Genomic DNA, 22,994 nt, shown 5'->3' with positions numbered 1-22,994 from the left:
GGTTTCCCATGATTTTAGCACGAAGTTAGACCATGGCCATTATAGTCAAACCAGACATCAGAATACTCGCCAATGAGTCTCTCAGGAGATTGTGGAAGCGGGCAGGGTTATGAAGAGGAAGATCAAATAAAAGTGATGCAGTTCGATTGCTCTGAATGAGTGTGTGAATACCTATAACATGTTCAATTTAATGATTGTTGTATCCATTGGCAAATGTTTTTCTGTTAGCAATGTTATGAATGTTCATTTATATCCATTTTCTGTAAAAGTGTACCAGTAGTAGTTTATTTATGTCTATTTCATGGCATGTTCATTTCTTGTTGCATGATATAAAGTATTAAATCCTTTCATGATTACTTATCTTCTCAGTCGTTGAAGCAAGAGTAACCCCGCACACCCTGAGCTTCGTCAAGAAGCTAGTGAATACGTTTGGCGGCGTCGGGATCGAGAACGTCAGTAGCGTGACCCAGACCCTGTCCAGCGCGGCCTCCGAGCTTCTCGTCAGACGCGCTCAAGCCACGGCTCAGGATCCTATCTTTCAGAAGCTCAAGAATCAGTTCAAGATTGATTTCGATTTCTCTCAACCCGGGGCTACCAAGCTCAGGAATCTCATCGCCATGCTCAAGAAATGGATCAAGATTATCGAGACTAGGACCAAGCTTTTACCAAAGTAAGAAAATCGTTTTGTGAATAATTTTTCTTCTCAGTTTGACTTTTCCTTCTTTTCTTGTTTTCTATTTTCTAATCTGTCAAAAAAAGTCAATATTATGACAAATTATACCTGTCATTTCAACATTTGACCACATTTTGTTAGTCGAAATGTATACACTCCCACAGACTCTCATATTTGTCATCTATTGGAATCATGATTCATTTAAAATGTATTGAATTTCAAGCAAGGTTTTTTTGTCTCACTTGCATAGCAGAGTGAGACTATATGCGCCACTTTTCCAACGGCGGCGTCAACACCAAATCTTAACCTAAGGTTAAGTTTTTGAAATGACAGCATAACTTAAAAAGTATATGGACCTAGTTCATGAAACTTGGCCATAAGGTTAATCAAGTGTTACTGAACATCCTGCCTGAGTTTCAGGTCACATGACCAAGGTCAAAGGTCATTTAGGGTCAATGAACTTAGACCATGTTGGGGGAATCAACATCAAAATCTTAACCTAAGGTTAAGTTTTTGAAATGTCATCATAAATTAGAAAATATATGGACCTAGTTCATGAAACTTGGACATAAGGTTAATCAAGTATTACTGAACATCCTGTGCAAGTTTCAGGTCACATGATTAAGGTCAAAGGTCATTTAAGGTCAATGAACTTTGGCCAAGTTGGGGGTATTTGTTGAATTACCATCATAACTTTGAAAGTTTATTGGTCTAGTTCATAGAACTTGGACATAAGAGTAATCCATTATCACTGAACATCCTGTGCGCATTTCAGGTTACATGACCAAGGTCAAAGGTCAATGAACTTTGGCCTTAATGGTGGTATCTGTTGAATTACCATCATAACTTTGGATGTTTATGGATCTGATTCATGAAACTTGGACATAACAGTAATCAAGTGTCACTGAACATCCTGTGCAAGTTTCGCGTCACATGATCAAGGTCAAAGGTCATGTATGGTCATTGAACTTTGGCCATTTTAAAGGTAATTATTAGATCGCTGTCATTACTTTCAAATTGTATAGATGTAGTGGATATAGGGGTAATCAAGATTCACTGACAAGTTTTAGGTCACATGATCAAGGTCAAATGTCAATGAACATAGTAATTTTTCATTATATGAATGGTGTTTTTTGTGAATAATTATTTGATAGTAGTTTTCAAAGTCAGCACTGCTGCTATATTGAATCGCGTGATGCAGGTGAGACCGCCAGAGGCATTCCACTTGTTTTATATTTCAAAATCAATAATTAAAAATGTACATACTGTAGCATATACGTAGCATAAAATCAAAGTAAGGAAACTTATCAACAATTTTTCTGGCTCATCATCTTTGAGTAAAACTTCAGCATTTAACATTTGATTAAGATATATGCTCCAACCCTTGCAGTCCCACATACACACAAACCTGTTGACACTTTTCATATTCAAGTAGATATGAGTTAATATTCTTTTTTTTAATTCAGGTAAGGTGAATGGGTGCCTAGTAGGATTAATTCCTTGAAAAAATGGAACCTCTGGCAAAAGGCACTCTATAAATCAATCTATTATAATGATTATGAGATATTTATTATATTTGTGTTCTTGATAGGTCGTTCCTGATTGAGGAGAGGTGTCGATTCTTGAGCCACTTCTCCTCGGCGACCGCTGATGTGGAGTTACCGGGAGAGTTCCTGACCCCCAAGCACAGTCACTATACCATCCGCATCGCCCGCTTCATGCCTCACGTAGAGATTACCCACAAACACAACACGGCTGCTAGGAGGCTCTACATTAGAGGCAGCAATGGAAAGGTATGGGATGTGTTTATGTTTGATCCGACTGTCATTGATATGATTTTATTTGATATCCTTTGACACTTGACATTATGTGACTTGATATACAAGTACATGTATGATGATTTAATTCAAACTCATTTGATTTAATGTGGTGTGGTTTGAATTAATTTGATTGGAAAGATATAGGATGTTTTCATATTTTATTTTAATTTGATTATCTTTCAATTTGAATTACTTTGACATGATTTGCGCTGATTTTATTTGATATTATTTGGTTTGGTTTGATATGTCTTCTTGGTAATCAATAAATCTTGATAAAAGCCTTGCCAAACAATGCGAGTGCTGAGGCAAGAGTCAAACCCTGGACCTTTTGGTTCAAAGTCTAGGGATTTCTACACTGAACCTCAACACCTCTACATATGTATGATGCTTTTGCATTGATTATTTATTTTTGATAATGATTTCCTGAAAATATACTCCCTGACTGAAAAATTTGGATGCTTTCATACATTTGCACTTTTCATTTCATTTTTAGATCTACCCATACCTTGTTGTAAATGATGCAAGCATGGCTGAATCAAGACGAGAAGAAAGGGTTCTTCAAGTTCTTAGGATGCTCAATCATTACATGGGCAAGAGGAAGGTAAGATTCAGCTTATCTAATGAAATTCATAATATTCAAATATTATACACTTAAAGAATGATGCTTGTGGTGCTAACCAGCTTCTAATTTCTCCATTCAAAATGTTTAGATAAATGTTTACTAGTCTATTGGTGTTCACGGCTATTTATTGTGAATTTCTCTATGAAGATTTCCACCAAAATGTCTGTATATTTTTCTTTGATTAGATGCACTTGCACTTATTAACTGTAAGGGGATTCGTTTTGATTGGTTTTCTTATTGGTACAGTATTGCTAAATTGATTGGATGATTTCAAAATAAAACATACTTGTTCCAATGAAGAAAAAAAATGCACATCTAGCAAAATATCAAATCTAACCTCCCAAAGTAAATAAACCCTATTCCTTATATTGGCATTATTCTGAACCCAAAACTCTATTACAATCCTAACTCTAACCCTATGCTCTCTGAGATTTTAAGACCGGAGCATATGTTGCTGGAGCAAATGTTGTGTCACCGTGCTTAGATGCCCTGTGCAGTTAATTTTGTCAAGTATGAGCCACCATAGGTAATGACAGGCACTATGATTCCAGGGTCCCGTAACACAAAGGTTAGCGATTAATCGTACGTTTGATTTTCACAATTGATTGTACATTGTGGTTAATGGAATCAATCGTAGAAAAGTGTTCTACGATCATTGCTAAGCTTTGTGTTATAGGCTCCTGGTTGTCCGTCCATCCGTCCTATTTTTGTTCTCACAATAACTCAAGAACCGTTTGACGGATTGACTTCATATTTGGATCATATGCAGTTGTGCTCCTAAAGTTTGTGAACCCTACCACAAAATGCACACCTTCATGCCGAGTGTTGAATGTAGACAAGAACACTACAATGTTCGGCGAGCCTGGAAAAAACAAACTTTATTGATTGTATCTGTAGTATGGCAGAACTTTGAACACTTTAGATATGTTCATTTTCTGGTGGGGTTCACTAACTTTTTTAGCACCACTGTAAGCATATAGGAGTGACCATGAAGTGATTAGTTTTCAAGGTATGGTGGTCAAAGGTTCAATGTCACGGAGTTCATTATATTCCTTAAAACACTTTGTTTTGCAATAACTCAACTTCAATACTGGAAAATGTATACTTACTGGAGTCACAATGATAGGATTTACATGTAGTATGGGGGAACAAAGGTCAGAGAGGTCATACATCGTAAAATATGTCATTTTCCTGATAATTCAAGGACTGTTTGGACGATTGACTTCAAACTTGGTTTATTATTTCTGTTTGTTCCAGGAAACTGCAAAGAGACAACTTCAATTCACCGTACCTCGTGTCGTAGCAGTGTCCCCTCAGATGAGACTGGTAGAAGATAGCCCCTCATCACTATCTCTGCTGGATATATACAAGAAGGTAAAGCTAAAATCTGTTATTTACCATTCAAATGAGACTGGTAGAAGATAGCCCCTCATCATTATCTTTACTTGATATAAATAAGAAGGCAATGATAAAATCTGGTATTAACCATTCATATGAGACCAAAAGAAGATGGTGTAATACATCATCATCAATTTATTTGTTTTTTATTTTCATAATGATGTATTCCATTGCTTTTTATAATTTTACTCATTATTTATCTTGATAGTTAATAATCATAGACAATTCAACAACCAAATTCAATTCTAAATTGATTAAGAAGACCAATTAGAATGAAAGTAATGCTTTGTACACAAATCATAAAAAGGAGCCATTTTTGCATGACATCGTCTCACGAAAAGTATGTGGCACTGTTCTGCATTAAGCTCGGTTGACACTTGCACGCATTGTGGTTCCTGCATAGTTTGCGCATGGGTACGCACTCATGCGGGCCAATGCGCAAACTATGCATGCCAGCTTGCGGATAGGTGCGTGAAGTGCGTTCCAAAATTTTCAACATGTTGAAAATTTTGGCACGCATTACAAATTCGTGAACACTGCGCAACCTAGTCGTGCCACTGCGTACCACTGCGTGGCATCGAAATAGAAATTTTGTGTCGCAAAGAATAGTAGGCATACCCCCGGGGTAGTGGCACGCAGTTCACGACTACTTCACGACAGGGTCGCGCATACTTTGCGCATAGGCCAAGCATACTTCACGCATAGTTCGCGAATGATGTGCAAAATTGTGAGTGCAGACCACGTGATCAGTGTGAGTCGTCCTAAACAACGAACGTCGAGGGTGTCAACAGGAGAACGTTGAATATTTGAATTTGCGCTAGATACGTCACAGAATAGGGTGTCGAGAATATTTGATGAAAGCACGTTGGGACAGTGGGTGAACTATGCGCGAACTATGCCCAAATAATGCGCAAACATGTCGTGAACCTGTCGGGACATTGTGTGAACTGATATAGCCAAGTCATGCCATAAAGTGTCCCGCACTGGCACGCATCAATACGGGGCAATGCGGGCACCACAATGCGTGCAAGTGTCAACCGGGCATTACCCATATTTCACAAATCTACTCTCATAAGTTGTGCAAGACTTCCGAGAAAGAAGTAATAAAATTGTGTGGCTTTATCTCTGCTTATTCCAGAACACCCATACAAAATATTAAGCTGTCCGTTTAGGGTTAAGCAGACATTACCACTTAAACCAGGGCTTGACATTAGCAGCGGTCCGGTGGCCCGGGGCAACCAAAAATAAGAGTTAGGCCACCAAATTTCTGTAAAAGCCCACACTTGGTGGCCTGATTGGGCTACCAAAGTTTTGATAAATTGTATTTTTTCCTAATATTTTAGGGCTGCCATATTTGTTTTGCGGGCCACCGAAAATATGAAGTTCATGATATTGGTGGACTAATCAGGCCTCTAAGAAAAAAAGTCAGTGTGGAGCCTTGCTTAAACCCATCTATTGATTCAATTTTAAATATTTTTTCTTCTTCATTCACAGTGGTGCTCAAAGCAGCAGGTTGAAACCGACCCACCCATCAACCGATACTATGAACGCCTTGCCGTGGTCCAGCTGCGAGGTTCACAAGCGAGCCATCAGGTCCTCCGGGACATCCTGAAGGAGGTCCAAACCAACATGGTGCCCAGGACACTGCTCAAGGAATGGGCTCTGGATACATTCCCCACTTCCACTGACTACTTTGCCTTCAGGAAAATGGTGAGTAGTGCGCCCCTTTTCGCAAAGAGTTGCGATTGATCTGATGAGTCTCAACTAAGAAAATACATTAATGTCACAATTCTTCATACAGGAAATCTACATTAAGTCCATTTGGAAACAAAGAGGATCACAATGAATTGTCATAAATATCAATCTCAACTAATGAATATTGAAATCCATCAATGTCATGAATTTTTCATACTGGCAATGTACACAAAGTCCATTTTTAATCAAACAGAATCACATTGAATTGTCATAAACATAAATCTCAACTAATGAATATTGAAATCCATCAATGTCATAAATTCACTCAGGAAATGTACACAATGCTCCTTTTAAGACGAAGAGAACACAATGAATGTCATGAACATTAATATACACTTTGAACTGACTTTATATGCATTCTAGCTTATTTGGTTGATAGGATCAATTACAACTCTTTGTAAGACAGGGACCCGACAGCATTTCAATTTGATAAACCCTCACCATATTTTCTCAATAACACTGTTTGGGCAGCCAATGTCTATATCATGATCCTAGTTCTTATCAAATTGTTGACTCTGTATGAGATGCTAGTCTTTTAATTCTTATATATTTTCCTAATGACATCTTTCTATCTGTAATCCTGTTTCAGATGTGTGGTCAATTGGCCTTGTTAGGTCTTGCTGAGTTTGTTCTTCATTTGACCAGACTCAATCCAGAGATCATCCAGATCGAAAGGAACTCGGGACTTCTATCTGTGTTCTACTTCAGATTTGACTTGGATGAAACAAGTGGTATGTTATTACCTTAATGTCCCTCCCTCTTTATCTTTCTTCTTTTTTTTTTAACCCTGTCAAAAAAAATATCCACCTCCCTCAGTTTTCTTACTGTATCCTGCCCTCTTCCTCTCATTCTATTATTCCTAATTCAAAATCATTTTCCTCTATTTTGTGACATGCCAAGCCTCATGCATTAGGCATGAGACTCCTGCACTAGGGACTCTTGCTCTTCCCCGAAATCTCTCTCTCATACCTGTATCACAATGCATGGTGATCTCACACCGAGTCAAGGTTCCCTGCCTAAAATCTCACACATTGCTGGTCTTTGAACTTGGTATCTCTGCTTTTTTTCCTGGACTGTTCACTTTCCCCACTCCCTCCCCCTTCTTGGTCCTGTTTTGTAAACAAATGCACCATTTCTATATCAAAATCTACTGACCTTTTACCTGTATACTCAGTATTGTGGAGCGTTGTGGCCCAGTGGATTAGTCTTCGGACTTTGAAACAGAGGGTCGTGGGTTCGAATCCCAGCCATGGCGTAATTTCCTTCGGCAAGAAACTTATCCACATTGTGCTGCACTCGACCCAGGTGAGGTAAATGGGTACCCGGCAGGATTAATTCCTTGAATGCTTGAGCGCCTAGGCAGCCCAGCTAAAGCCGGGGTAATAATAGCAGGGCCCGCTGGTAGAACAGTTTTCGGAACTGAAGCGGCTACCCTGGGTAAATATACCGCTATTATTATTATATTATTATTATTATTAGACACAAATAATTGGAAGCAAGAGAAAAGATTTTTAGCTCATTTTAGCTTTTTTTTTCAGCTTGATTTCAGCTCATTTTATTTTAGCTTTTATTTCTTCTGTAAAAAAAAAACTGAGGGAGCTCTTTCAATTTTAGTTTTTTTTTCAAACACTTCAGCTTTTTCAACTCTTTTTTTTATAGTGATCATTGACACCACTGATAAGAATTCAAGAGTAGATACTGTAAAAAATGTAGTGATCTTGGATTTCCTTTTTTAACATAACTTGGTCATTTTAATAGTAATTTTGAAAAGAAGGAGTTTGCACAACTTCCTGTATTGTCATTGAAACGTCTTACTCTTTATCAAAATCTAATCCACACAGGAGAGCTTGATGCCAACCGACCCGTCCCGTTCCGCCTGACGCCAAACATTGCCGAGTTCTTGACGACAGTCGGAGTGAACGGGATGCTGAACGCCTGCATGATATCCATTGCTCGGTGTCTGGTTCAGCCGTCGTTCCAGTTACCGGCCATACTCAAAGCTGTGCTGAGAGATGAGATGATTGCTTGGAGTAAAAAGGTAGGCCTCTAAACATGCTTATGATATGACGATGATGATGATGATGGTGATGGTGATTTTGGTTGTAGTGGTGGTAGTGGTACGTCAAAATATCAACACATTTCACCAATTCTCCAAAAGTTACGTTGGTTGCCAATCCGGAAGCGTATAAAATTTAAAATACTTCTTCTCACTTGGAAAATGTGAAATGGTTTGGCACCAAAATATCTTCAAGACCTTGTCATGCCTTATACACCAGCTCGTAGCCTAAGATCATCACACCAGCAACTTCTTAAGACTCCCAAGACACCTGAAGCATATGGTGCGCGAGCTTTCTCTGCCTCAGCACCTTCTCTCTGGGATAATTTGCCGTTAAATTTAAGAATTATACCATCACTGGAGACCTTCAAATCTAAACTGAAGTCTTATCTTTTCTAACAGTATTAGTTATTGGCACTTTGACACTCATCCAAACTTTCTCATTCTTTCTTTTCTTGTGCGCCTCGGAATAGAATATTTCTAGATAGATGGCGCTATATAATTGCCTATTATTATTATTATTAGTGGTTGTGATGATGGTGAATGGATGATGATGAACTAAAAGTAATAATAAAGTAAAGTATACAAAATACATTAGTATGTATCCTTGGGGACGTTTCATCAGAATTTTTTTTTTTGTTCAATAAGTTGTCAAATCTGACAAATTTTCCTTTCTTGTGATTGACTGATACCATGGTAACTGGCCGAAAACGACACCTTCCATAAAACGGTCCCCATAAATGAATGTATAATGATGATAATTATATTTGCGTGTATAGCACTTAACTCCTCTTGATCATAAGTCTTTAAGTGCTCTAAAATAATTGCAGCATAATTACCCTGGCTTTATCCAAGCTACTTTTACGTGCTAGCGTTGCAAGGAATAAATTCCTGCCAAGTACCCATGTACCTCACCTGAGTTGAGTGCATCACAATTTGGGTCAATTTCTTGCTGGAGGAGATCACGCCATGGCTGGGATTTGAACTGACAACCCTCAGTTTCAAAGTCCATAGACTAATCCACTGGGCCAAAGAAACTTGATATAAACTGATTTACACTTTATGTCGGTAATTCATTCCTCAAGGTCATTCATTGATACCTGGATTTCTTTTGTTCTTTATTTTCTCCAGAAACAAGAGGACACAAGTTCATCAAGCTCTTCTTCCTCGAGTAGTTCTACTGCTTCTTCTAGTTCAAGCTCCCCAACTGAGAGTGAACGTCTTATCAGCCTGGTCACCAAGGCCATCAATGCTATCATGACGAGATTACAAAGTAAGAAATTACCATTATTAATTATCATAAGTGACCTGCCACCCCAAACCAACAATTTTCACAATGGATCAGTTTTTATGAGTTCTAAATCATTTCAATACTTAGGATGTGTTTTTTTCTAATTCAATGAAAATCTCAAACTTTATTTTGGGCAGCTTATTGTTGGTTTTGGGGTGCCTTGTCACATATTATTGTTTGCTAAATAAAAATTAAGGCAATTTTTTTTTTACATTAAAAAAAATATTAAAGATTAACTGTTTCAAAAGTTGATTGGAGAATACTTTTCTCATAAACAACTGTTTCTGTTTGATGTTTATAGATCTTGCTCAGTTTGAAGGGGGTGAGAGTAAAGTGAGTACGTTGGTAGCTGCCGCTAACAGTCCCGATAACCTGTGCCGCATGGACCCGGCCTGGCATCCATGGCTCTAATGGTAAGTCATTTCAGAAGAAAAAACTCTGAATTATCACTGGTTATGGTTTTTGTAATTGTATGGTGTAGTGACGTAAGTCTTTGCAGTGATGATGACGATGGAGATGATGATGATATTGATGAAGTTGAAGATGATGATGATGATGATGATGTGATGATGATGATGATGATGATGATGATGATGATGATGATGATGATGATGATGATGATGATGATGATGATGATGATGATGATGATGATGATGATGACGGTGATGATGATGATGACGATGATGATGATGACAATGATGATGATGATGATCATGGTGATCATGATGACTGAAATGATGATGATGATGGTGGTAATGATGATGATGATGTCCATATATATTACTCTGTATTATATGGTTTATTTACTTGTAGAGTTTGTTGTTGGTACAGCGGTATACATCCTCTGTGGATGTATTTATATTCGATGTATATGAAATTTTTAATATTTAACTGAATTGAGTATTACGCAGTATAACCTGTACTATAATATTACTTGAATCTTGAATGTGGTTTTAACTTGGTTTCTAATGGTCTGAATGAACTTTTATAAATTTAGAATTCATTTATGTAACAATTAAAAAAGCTTAAAAAAACATTTAAAAAATTACTATGACATTTTAAATTCAAAAGAATTACAATGCATCTAAGAATTAATGTATGTTGTCTGTTTTTATTTTCTACATTACGCAACACTCAATGTAGAATTCTTATAAAATTCTAATAAGCAATGGAGGTATAAAATATATTTCTTTTTTCATAATATGTATTTCATTCCACTGGAAGTTGTGTGTGGCATTATTCTGATCATAAAACAAATAAAATCAGTCAAATTCAAGAAGAAAAAGTAAAACTATCACATTTTGTATCTAGAGAAGTTAAATTTGCATTGGGTACATGTACGTGAAATCATGTTTTCAAGATGAGTTTTTTTTTTTTTAGTAGACATGCACTTAAAAAAAAAGTGTCAGATATTTTGGAATCTGCATTATCGCATTCCAGGGCATCACAAATTTAGACAAAAAGGTTGTAGCAGCTTTTAATTTAAGTGATATCAAGCTGGCACAACATGATTTCAAAGAAATTTAATCTTTAATAATCAACATTTCCTTGCACAATTTTATTTCATGACATGGATTTTTGTTATTCTTAAAGTTATTCCTCATTTTAAAGGGTTGGTTTGTATGAGTTTTCAGGATTTAATGCTGTGAAATTGATGGAAAGATATCAAACATGAGAATGTATCATGCATGCACCTTACTTGTTCCCAGAGTTTCATTCTCCTTTCATCTGTATATATCTAAGACATTCATATATTTTGTCATCCGTACCACTTCACAGTGAGAGAGAAAGCCGAAAAAATATAATAACATAATAATAATAATGATAATAATAACTGGATTTATTAAGCGCTTTTTGCCTGAGGATACAAAGCACTACTATTATTACCCCTGCTTTAGCTGTGCTGCTATGTAGGCACGGAAGCATTCAAGGAATTTCTTCCTACCGGGTACCCATTCACCTCACCAGGGTTGAGTGCAGCACAATGTGGGTACATTTCTTGTTGAAGGAAAACATGCCATGGCTGGGAATCGAACCCACGTCCCTCAGATTAAAAGACAAGAGCCATAATCACTAGACCACGACGCCCCCACGTTTCAACTTAACATTGATTTTTGGCTAACGTCAGTGAGATTTTGGTCGTCTTTTAAGTTCAATTCACCTGGCTTTGATAATGGAATTCATGATTAATCAAATACTTATCCGCGATATCTCTATAATCTCATCATTTAATCTCGTGGAAGATTATATTTCAAATCATGCCCTCTCCCTTGGGTTATTAACATGACTGCCTACCAGACTTGAGACCTCACTGGCTTGCACATTAACATCATGATTAATCCGAGCTTATCTTTGTGGTTGATTTCTTTCATTAATATGATTGCTTTTCATATTATCTAGGGTATGCATTTTTCATTAGGAATGCATCAATGTTGGTAGGAGGGTTTGTTTGTATGTATTATTATTCAAGGATGCTTGCTTGCAATGCTGGAATTTGAAGGTAATACTTTTGATAAAGGCATTCTAATATGCTTTTCACATTGCACTTTTTTTCCTTAACCCGGGGAAATTGGTGGGGCTAAGGGGGGGGGGGTCTTAGCCCCACCAATTTCTTGGGGTTAAGCTTAGCCCACTTCGTTTTCATGCTATGTTTTAGCAAAGTGGGCTAGCACGGTATTAGTACGGTACTATCTGGCCCTGCAAAAAAGCAGGGTTAGCCGGCTTATTGTGGTGCTAGCACCACAATTGCGGTGCTAAGAGATGCAGTGTAAAATGAAACTTGGCTAAGGAAAAGTGGGGCTAAGCATTAGCTAATCACAGAAGTCGAAATTGCACGTAATCGCGCTCTGTGTGGCAAAACCATCAATATTCATGAGCTGTGTGATAGTCCGGGGTTAAGGCGTTAACCCCGGCTCAGCAAATACAATGTAGTATGTGGTTAAGAAAGACAGTGTGAATCCCCCCAAAAAGATAGTATGGGGTTAAGGAAATGCTGTGTGAAAACAATATTAGAGACCCCCCTCCCTCCATCCACCCTTAATTGTGGAAAGTGATGATGCTGAACAGATTACAAGAATGGAGGATGAAATACATGTATGTTCTTTTTATCAGTTTATAAATTAAAAACAAATTAATTTTTAAACATCTAGAAAGTATTAACCAAGCAAACATTATAGGGGTACATAAATAGGGTAAGGATATGCTTATTTCTTGTACTATTTTACACACAAAAATGCATTTAAAAACAGCGTTAATAAATTTTAATATATTTTTACAGTCTTTATTGGAATTCTTTCTTTATATTTTCCTATTAGTGTGTGCACTTGATAAGACATCACCATTATTATTATTTACTCATTCTTGCAATATGCATTCAAGCTTCAACACTTTGCAGATTGGTATTGATACATTACAAATTACTGTTACATACTGTAACAGGTCAATCTGTTATTATTCTTATTATTAAAACCTTGAAATTTTATACCAGACACTGTTTTGCTTTGGTTCTAGACATTTAAAAAAAAATGTTTATATGTGGTGTGATTTCGTAACGTGAGAACCAATGCACATTTTAGTTTTGCCTAAATACTGAGCCTTATTTTGATCAACACCCTAACAGCTGACGGTATTATTCATCCCTACTAATCAATTCTTTGTGATAAAAACTATTTACTGATTGCTATGCCTGGGCCCCGTTGCATAAAAGTTATCATTATGGTAACTTTGCCATCCAATGGTAACTTGTATAGAATCCTTGATTTTGATTGGCTGTTGATCATTGATACCATGGTAGTTACCACTGGATGGCAAAGTTACCATAATAGTAACTTTTATGCAACAAGGCCCTGATGCAATGGAATTAGAAATTTCAAAGAAAAGTCCTCTTAAACCAGTTCAGTCTTTCCAGTTCTTTCTAATATCATCATCACCATCATCATCATCACCCCAGATACATAATGTTCAAATCATAGGCAAAACTCAATGTCGCTCTTCCTATCCCTCTTCTACACCCTTTCCTCTTGCCCCCCCCCCCCGCCTCTCCCGTTCTTCCCATTCCGTTCCTCCTCTTCGTACCCCTTCTCCCCTGCCTTCCCTCTCCCTCTCTTCCGCCCCCTCTAACTCTCCCCCTCTTCCGCCCCCTCTAACTCTCCCCTTGCCCTTCACTTGTACTTCTCCCTCCCCTCTTCTCCCCCTTCCCTCACTTCCCTCCCTCCCCCTCTCTCGATTCCCTCTCCCCTCTCCTTATTCCCTCCTCCCCCTCTCCCTGTCCTCCCCTTCCACTCACTTCTTACTTCTGTCTCCCTCTCCTCCCTCGTTACCCTCTCTCCCCCTCCCCCTCCAACTCTCCCCCTTCCCCTCACTTCCCCCCTCCCTCCTTACCCTCTTTCCCCCTCCACCTCTCCCTCTCCCCCTCCACCTCTCCCTCTCCCCCAACCTCTTTCTCTCTCCTTCTAACACCTTTCCATTAAGTCTAACCTAGAAGAGAGAGGTAAATCCAATTGTGTGCTTGCATTAGTTATGGCCATATAGCCCTGGAGTATGAGGGCTTGTAGTCAGTCAACCGTCATTGTTTGTTGAGCAAACTACCCTTGGTGCACGGGATATGAATTCAACACACATTCAATGATTCCATCTCTCTTCTTGTCATGAATAATGCCCCAGTTACATGTACACCAACGAAACTGACTCCATACTTGGTGTACAGGATATGAATACAACACACATTCAATTATTCCCTTTCTCATCTTTTCAAGAATAATACCCCAACAAAACTTATTTGAATACAACACAAATTGAATGATTCCATTTCTCATCTTTTCAAGAATTGTGCCTCGGTGACATCAACAAAACTGACTCTAGATCGATTAAAGCTATAATATTGTTTTTGAAAGATATTCCATCGATCAATTTTGAGTCGGCTTTGCCAGTGTGTCTGTGCATGTAGCATAAATGTTCAGTATATTGACAATGAGGGAAGGTAGTTTTCCTGAAGTCATGTGACTACATATTTGCATTTTGCCATTCAGCGTTTCCATTTCATTTATTGTCTGTATGTTCTTCAATAAATGTGACATGTTTTCATGGTTCTTCATATCATATTTCAACTTGTAATTTTATTTTGTATGTTTTTATTTCATCTTTGAAATTCAAACTATTGATTTCCCCTCATCTTTCATACGATCTACTTCTACACAGCAAAAGGAAAAGATAATACATTGTTTAAAGGGGGATAGAAAGTACATGTATGCACATGTGAAGAGATGAACTTATCAGAATAAAGGAGCAAATGCTAACATTGAAGTACACATGGGAGGCTGGGTTTAGGGGGGGGGGGGGTCTTGGGGAGTCAGGGCATGCTCCCCCCAAAAAAGAAAATAATAATAAATAAATAGAAGTTTCACAACCAAGAACAAAAGATGGATAAAGAAATGAAAGGAAAAGAGGGTAGAAATAGGATTTAATTCTCTAGATGACTTGTCAAAATCTATCACAAAATTAAATTTTTATACGGAAAGATCAAAGATTTATTTTCCTGATACAGCAAATTCGACCCCCTCTAAATTTTTGGCTCATCACGCTACTGGATAATGCTAAATTGTTGATTAAAGATAATATATCCCACGGGGGAGAAAACGTACCAGTGATGTAAAACACATGCACACTCACAAAAAACATGATTAAAATGGAGTTGATTCAACCTATTGCTCATTCAAATCATTTAATATAAGGGTTTTTGTTTTAAGTTTAAAGGAAAAGTCCACCCCACCAAAAAGTTAATTTGAATAAAAGGAGAAAAATCCAACAAGCAAAACACTGAAAATTTCATCAAAATCGGATGTAAAATAAGAAAGTTATGACATTTTAAAGTTTCGCTTAATTTCACAAAAACAGTTATATACACATCCTGGACGGTATGCACATTGGCAGACTGTTGACGTCACCCACTCACTATTTCTTTGTATTTTATTATATGAAATATGAAAAATTCTAATTTTCTCCTCATTGTCATGTGATACAGAATTTTATTACTCCCTGAACATGTGGAATTACCATCATTTTAACAGTTTATGGTTAAGTCAAGTTGGTCTTTATTGTCAAATCTGTAAAAATGGAAATATTGTATAATTCAAACAATAAAAACATAAGAAATAGTGAGTGATGGACATCATCGACTCTCTCATTTGCATATCGCTGAGTTGTGCGTTTAACTGTTTTGTGAAAAATAAGCGAAACTTTAAAATGTCATAACTCTCTTATTTTACATCCGATTTTAATGAAATTTGCAGCATTATGTTTGTTTTATTTTTCTCTATAAATTCATATCAACAATTTTCTGGGGTGGACTTGCCCTTTACTTACATCATTAAGGCCTTGAACATTTGATTAAAAATGGGGGGGGGGGAATAGAAATCCTATCAGTTTTGATCATTATGTAATCAACAAAAGACTTGACAGTTACTCAGTTACCAATACTCATTGTTGACATTGTTAAATGAATGATTGAACATGATAATAATTGCAGTTGCATGTATGTCTACCAATTTACATTTTCATTTTATTGAGTTAAAAATCATGAAGATGCATGAACATGCCAATAATTGTTGTAAAAATAGTTCTTGTCATTTTATTATCAGTATTGGTTTAATGTTGTTGTTTTATTCAAATTTCATTATGTATGCAAAAGAAAAGCAGAAAGAGTAGAGGATTTAACCACACTAATATTTAAATACTTCTGATAAATGTATTTTTTTTATTGAAACAAATGAAAAATAAGACATGATTTGATTTTCTTTTTCAGCGTGTATTTTTGTATCACAAATATTTCTTGCTGTGAGCATTTAGTAAATTAAATTGTATTGAATTGACTTGAATCTGTTTCATGTCCGAAACAGGAAATTTCAGATTTGAGATTTTTGTTTACGGAGTAAACAAAATTCAATCAAATCTTATATTCCAGATTTTATTATACAAAGTTAATCCGTATCATGCATGATGAAGAAATTTATAAATATGAATAACAAAAGCGATAATGCAAATTTTAACTATATTGTAATGTGATTTGATAACATTGTTTCTATTTTCCCCCATTTCTCTCATTTATGTACAGGTTCCCTTGAAAGGAGCCATTGATTATAGAGGGTTCAGCATGAACTAGATCATGATCGTGTGAAAATATCCTCAAGAGGTTGCCTCATTCCTTGTCTTTTCTTAGCAACATAATACAAATATTTTCAAATAATTGCAAATTTGAAAACAACACTTGTAGTTGACAGTGGGTACATGTTTGTTGATCAATTATGTGCTTACATTTGAAGCTGTATGTAAAAATTTCTTGAGATTTGCTCATCATTGTGAGGTTATATTTATTTGATGATTGTAGATATTTATTTCCATCAAGTTATGTGCCTCAAGTTCACTCCTTTTTTTCAAGAAATGTAAATGTTTACATTGATTCATTGTAAATTAGATTGTGAAGAAGATTAAATATATGATTTCAGAATATAATTTCAAATGTGTAAATATCAACTATTTTCATGATCTTACAATCTACAGCTTCTAAAATGCATTCCAATGAAATGGTATTACAGTAAACTCTGATTCCTCTTAAGTTTGATCAGGGCCCCATTTGATCGAAAGTTACTATGATAGCAAGTCTTAAAGGAATGTGAACTAACCATGGCAACAGTGAAAATTCTGCTTTTTATGAAATGGGGCACTGACGATCCTGAATATCCTTGGTAGAGTTACCTGTATTCATATTTTCAATTTAAATAATGTTTGAATAGTACCTTTAAACTGACATCATTGTCAAAGTTACTGAATTAGTTTGTGAAATACTGTCAAATATAGTATAAAATTTTGAGAAATGAGAATGCACATGTAGGAACATCATGAATGTCAGTGAAGCGAGATCAATACTTCATAGAAAATAAAATCCAAGTCCTTTGGAAGCACATAGAGACGTTATTCATAATGTGATATGCGCTATACAAGAACTGTATATCGTTATTATCATTATTAAAATGTTATATTTTGGAAATGTGTTGCTAAAATTCAAGATCAGAGCCCTTTTGCATGAAAGTTTCTATTTTAGTCACTTTTGTCATCCAATGGTAACTCTCATTATGATGGTAACAATGATCAAGAGCCATTCAAGAATTCCATGAAAGTTACCATTGGATGGCCAAGTTACTATACTGTTATGCATCAGGGGTCCAGGGATGGCTTAAAAGGGACTTATAACTATATCTCTGTTCTAAAATGTCAAAGCAACTTCTTTTGATTCTTTGTATTTTTACTGATTTCTAACCTAAGCAACCGTTTTCTCTTGGTTTTTTTTTAATATTTAAATACTTTTAAAAACTCCTTGAATCAAGCCTTTATTTCATGACTTCGTTGCCATTATTAAACCATTTTTTTTTATGATTGGTTGCCATCGTAATGCCAAGGAATGAAGAAGTTCAGCATTGAGAGAAGATTGGTTTTAAATGACTTGTTATTTCTATGTGAGTGATCACTGTAGCTATTTGCTCTCTCAAATTATGGACCTGACATTTTCTCGGTATATATACGATACCCAGTTGACATATTAAAGAACCCTTTCAAGTCGTTCTGATATATAATGATCCTCGAGTGTAGCTCATTTTCAGTGTTATCTTTTGTCTCTGATATGCTGTTTAAGAAGTGGAATATATTCAGATTCTTACATTTATGATGCATTCTTCGATGAATTTCTTCATAAATGTATATTGAATAATACGTACTACCTTCGGTAATGCGTTGGCCATAATGTGTAGTAGATGAATATAAAATGAAATGCATTCTTTGATTATACATTAGAATACCAAGTTGAATATTGTGTTAGCCAGAATCACTGATATACTTGTTTTAGATATTTTTCCATGAGAAATTGCTCACTTTTCATGGTTTTGGTTAGTAAAAAGAAGATTTTTTTTTTACTACGATGGATTCATGAATTCCATGAAAGAAAAATCCATTTCATGTAGATAATAATGTTGTAAGTACTATAATGCCTATCAATTGAAATGCACAAAAATGAATTGTATAGTTTTGTGATACTGTATTTTCAAGATAACTGCTAAATTTATGTTTGTATCACATTCTTTGGTGCCAACACGTTTTTTTATGGAATTATGTAGTTCTTGAGAAAAAAAAATCATTGTGTAAAACATGTATTGTTTATATTGTACAGAACATACATTTTGATAATAAAGAATTTTAGTGGAAAATTCTCATGCTAGTGGATCGTTGTGTTTGTTTTATATTGCAATTAAAAGTATTTGTTCTGTTTTGTTATAGATTTGTAGGTTTGTTTAAACTTCATAACACAAAAGCTTGATTGATAGTTGGTTGATTAATTGGTAATTCTTAGATGATTAAGTGATTGCTTTATGCTGAATTAACTTACCAATGTAAATGGATAGGTTTTTCTAATTCATTCATTCCTTCAGTCATTCATTTCTTCATTCTATCATTCATTCATTCATCCACCAATCTATTGATCCATCCAACCAACCATTTATCCATCCATCCGTTTGTTCCTTGGTTCGTTCATTAATTCATTCATTCTTTCATTCATTCATTCATTTAATCATCTATTCATTCCTCCATCTATCCATTCACCCGTCCATCCATCCCTTTGTTCGTTTGTTCCTTGGTTCGTTCATTAATTCATTCTTTCATTCATTCATCCATCCATTCATTCATTCTATCCATCCATCTATTCATTTGATTATTAGTTAAATTGATGTCATGGTAGATGGATTCCCTGTTAATTGTTTTGGTCGAATGGTTGATTACCCGAATGTGTTTATTTATACATTTGATCGCTTGATTGAATGAGTCACTAATTACTTGTTTGATCCGTCTGTTGGTTGGTTAGATTGATTGCTTAACTGTTGATTTTGTTCTTAATCAGCACAAGCCTCTGGCATACCAAGGGGTGAGGGGCGAAAGTTCCATCACAAAGAAATAATGGAAAAGAAAAAGGGTCAAATATGAATTCCTTTATTTTCTTGATATCAGTTTATAAAATCAAATTTTCATTTAAAAAAAGCTCAAATTATCTACTTAGGACATGATCTGTCACAGAATCAGATTTTCATATTAAAGAAGGTAAAATTATTTTCTTGCTTGCTTTGCTCGCTTGTGATTATAAACCCCCTCCCCCTTGACAAGCCCTTCCAAGAAAGAATGGTTTATAGAATTGAGTCAGGACTCAAAACAGGGAAAGGTGAGGTCTGGGGGCTTTGACTCCACCCCACTGTTGTTTTTTGTCTCGCCTGCGTAGCGGAGCGAGACATAGGTATCACTATTTCCGGCATTGGCGTCGTCGTCGTCAACAATTGTGTTGTACACCCAATAACTTTCTATAGCTTCGAGGTGGGATCACCAAATTCATACCAGAGGTCCATCTCCTGAAGGCACAGGTCAAGTTCGAATATGAGTCGAATTTGAATAAGGTCAAAGGTCAATGAACTTTCCATGACTGGCACTGTGCTATGTTGTACACATATAACTTTCTATATCTTCGAGGTGGGATCACCAAATTCATACCAGAGGTCCATCTCCTGAAGGCACAGGTCAAGTTCGAATATGAGTCGAAATGTGAATAAGGTTAAAGGTCAATGAACTTTCCATGACTGGCACTGTGCTGTGTTGTACACACAATAACTTTCTATAGCTTCGAGTTGGGATCGCCAAATTCATACCAGAGGTCCATCTCCTGAAGGCACAGGTCAAGTTCGAATATGAGTCGAATGTGAATAAGGTCAAAGGTCAATGAACTTTCCATGACTGGCACTGTGCTGTGTTGTACACACAATAACTTTTTATAGCTTCGAGGTGAGATCGCCATATTCATAACAGAGGTCCACTGTTAAAATGCTCAACTTTAGCAGTGTGAAGATATTATCACACTGTGGACACCTCGACAGTGTGATTGTTCACAGCGTGTTCACACTGTCGACTATGTGATTATGATTGTGATTCCCACTGTTGAAATGCTCAAATTGAACAGTGTGAAGGTGATTTGTGTCCCACACTGTGAACACACTGTATGACGATGTATTCTTTTCAGTACGGGTAAACAGAGAGGAGATAACATCTAGAATGTGACCTCACAAAATAATGAAGAAATTTTGAAGAAACGTAACTCGGCTACCTTCTGATATGAGTCACTCTATTCGATCCATTCTTTATTTGGCAAATATAAACATCACAAAAGGTAACATAGAAATACGAGTTAATACAAAGTGAAATGCGTGGTTTTCCACGAAGGTCATTATGAAAAACACCTGTGAGGCTGGATCGCCAAAACAGAGTGAAAAGCGAAATTGATACCAATATTAATGAAACACAAAATCTCCTATGAAACGTAGTGGGCGTGTGTCAGGAAAATGAAGGGGGCGGGGCAATTTCCATACACGTCATGTAGAACCATAACGAAAAATGGGACAATTAAAATATGCAGAGAGCAAACATCCCCCAGGCCCGGCCCCCGCCCGCATCGCCCTAGCCTATACTAACAGATTTAGTGAAGAAAAACATAAACATTAAACAGATGGGAGAGGTTTGAATGAAACTCCCACATGCATAAAAATAACGTAACCTGAAGCCCGAGCCTGAAGCAAATGTAAAGTGAAATATAGATGAGGAGCGGATTCTCGAGGGATTTAAAAAGGTTGAAAATGACATAATGCTTTTAGTTGTGTTTAATTCAAATAATTTACCTAGAGTAAGAACAATGATTTCACGGAATTCTATTTACCATAGCGAGTGGGATATGTACGTCTTCTGTGACGTAAACTGACGATATTCGACAAGTAAAGGCAAAATTAAAGAATAAATGATAGCTTTGAATTGATAATCATCGAAAAACCTTGTCAAACCACGCATATGAACATCCATTATTATAAAAAAAATATCAATTAGACGCGGATTTGTTGTTGATTGGACTCATGTGCGTAATATTTTGCAAGTTAGCAGACGATCGCCAGCCTCGTTCACTTTGCCGACTAACTACATGACGTCATGGTCATGATGAACGTTACGTCACCTAGTGATTGATGGTGAGCGGTGACGTCACTCGATGGGTTGCTAAGCCAACGCCAAGCCCCCTTGGATGCACACACAAGTGGCCGATGGAGTACTCTAAACATTTTACATAAAATGCATTTTACATGGGACTTCCCTGACCATGTTACCGCGCTAGGCTTGCAGGGCCGTACGTATATACGCGCGCGATGTTTATTGCAACATTATTAGGGTATTCAATTCTCGTTGAAACCAAGCGATGGAGCTAATCAACCAGATAATTAAGCGCTTTTGAGCTTGATTATGGATACAATTTCTTGCTGAGGTGTGAGAGAATCTGTACATGATGTAGATAGACCTACCGAATTGGTTTATTGCTTGTCGGTTTTTAAAAGGCCTACAATGGTGTTCATTATTAGTGAAACAGTTCATGCTATTATCATGAAGTAATTAGGCCTATGTTTGCCTACTGATGGGAAATTAAAATGACATTATCATATGAAAATGAAATTGGCGAAAAATGGTATTGAATTAAGTCCTACTAACAAAAACAGTCACATTCTTACTCGCTATGGAAAAAGGGCTACATGTAATGAATGTTATGGGAATTTCTGGACATGAAGTCCTTATTTTCAAAAACATGTAATTTGCTTTATTTTGTTGGAAACGAAATGAATTCTTTAATCTTCTTGTATGGAAAGATATAAGTAGTGATATAGAAAAGAACTTTAAGGTCAAGTCCATCCGAGAATAATGTTGATTTGAATAAAAAGAGAAAAAAATCAAACTAGCATAACGCTGAAAATTTCATCAAAATCGGATAAAAATAAGAAAGTTATGACATTTTAAAGTTTCGCTTATTTATCGCAAAACAGTGATATGCACAATTCAGTGACATGCAAATGAGACAGTCGATGATGTCCCTCACTCACTATTTATTTTGTTTTTTATTGTTTGAATAAAACAATATTTTTTTTTTTACATATTTGACAATACGGACCAACTTGACTGAACCATATAATATTAAATAACGCTAATTCCACATGTTCAGGGAGGTATTAATCGTTGTTTCATTTGACAATGAGGAGAAAATAAGAATATTTCATATAATAAAATACAAAAGAAATAGTGAGTGGATGACGTCATCAATCTCCTTATTTACATACCGACCAGGATGTGCATATAACTGTTTTGTGAAATCAAGCAAAACTTTAAAATGTCATAACTTTCTTATGTACATCCGATTTTGATGAAATTTTCAATGCTTTGCATGTTGGATTATCTCTTTTTATTCAAATCGACTTTTTGTTGGGGTGGACTTG

The 22,994-nt window shown here is 36.3% G+C and overlaps 1 protein-coding gene across 1 annotated transcript in view; it reads left to right on the top strand.

Moving 5' to 3' along the window:
- Window positions 1-17,953, top strand: part of LOC129273947 (transformation/transcription domain-associated protein-like) — a 96,481-nt gene extending 78,528 nt beyond the window's left edge. Inside the window, exons 72-81 of the mRNA XM_064108802.1 lie at window positions 370-670; window positions 2,265-2,466; window positions 2,987-3,094; window positions 4,373-4,489; window positions 6,008-6,223; window positions 6,858-6,999; window positions 8,110-8,306; window positions 9,456-9,597; window positions 9,917-10,028; window positions 16,724-17,953. Of these exons, the coding sequence (XP_063964872.1) occupies window positions 370-670; window positions 2,265-2,466; window positions 2,987-3,094; window positions 4,373-4,489; window positions 6,008-6,223; window positions 6,858-6,999; window positions 8,110-8,306; window positions 9,456-9,597; window positions 9,917-10,026 (1,535 nt within the window). The 3' untranslated portion in view covers window positions 10,027-10,028; window positions 16,724-17,953. The remainder of the gene's footprint in view (window positions 1-369; window positions 671-2,264; window positions 2,467-2,986; window positions 3,095-4,372; window positions 4,490-6,007; window positions 6,224-6,857; window positions 7,000-8,109; window positions 8,307-9,455; window positions 9,598-9,916; window positions 10,029-16,723) is intronic.
- The last annotated feature ends 5,041 nt before the right edge of the window (window positions 17,954-22,994 follow it).

This window comes from Lytechinus pictus, chromosome 13, assembly GCF_037042905.1.
Source record: "Lytechinus pictus isolate F3 Inbred chromosome 13, Lp3.0, whole genome shotgun sequence".
In the NCBI taxonomy this organism is placed as follows: domain Eukaryota; kingdom Metazoa; phylum Echinodermata; class Echinoidea; order Temnopleuroida; family Toxopneustidae; genus Lytechinus; species Lytechinus pictus.
The sequence above is the reverse complement of the archived record's forward strand: the minus strand, read 5'-3'. Positions and strand labels throughout refer to the sequence as shown.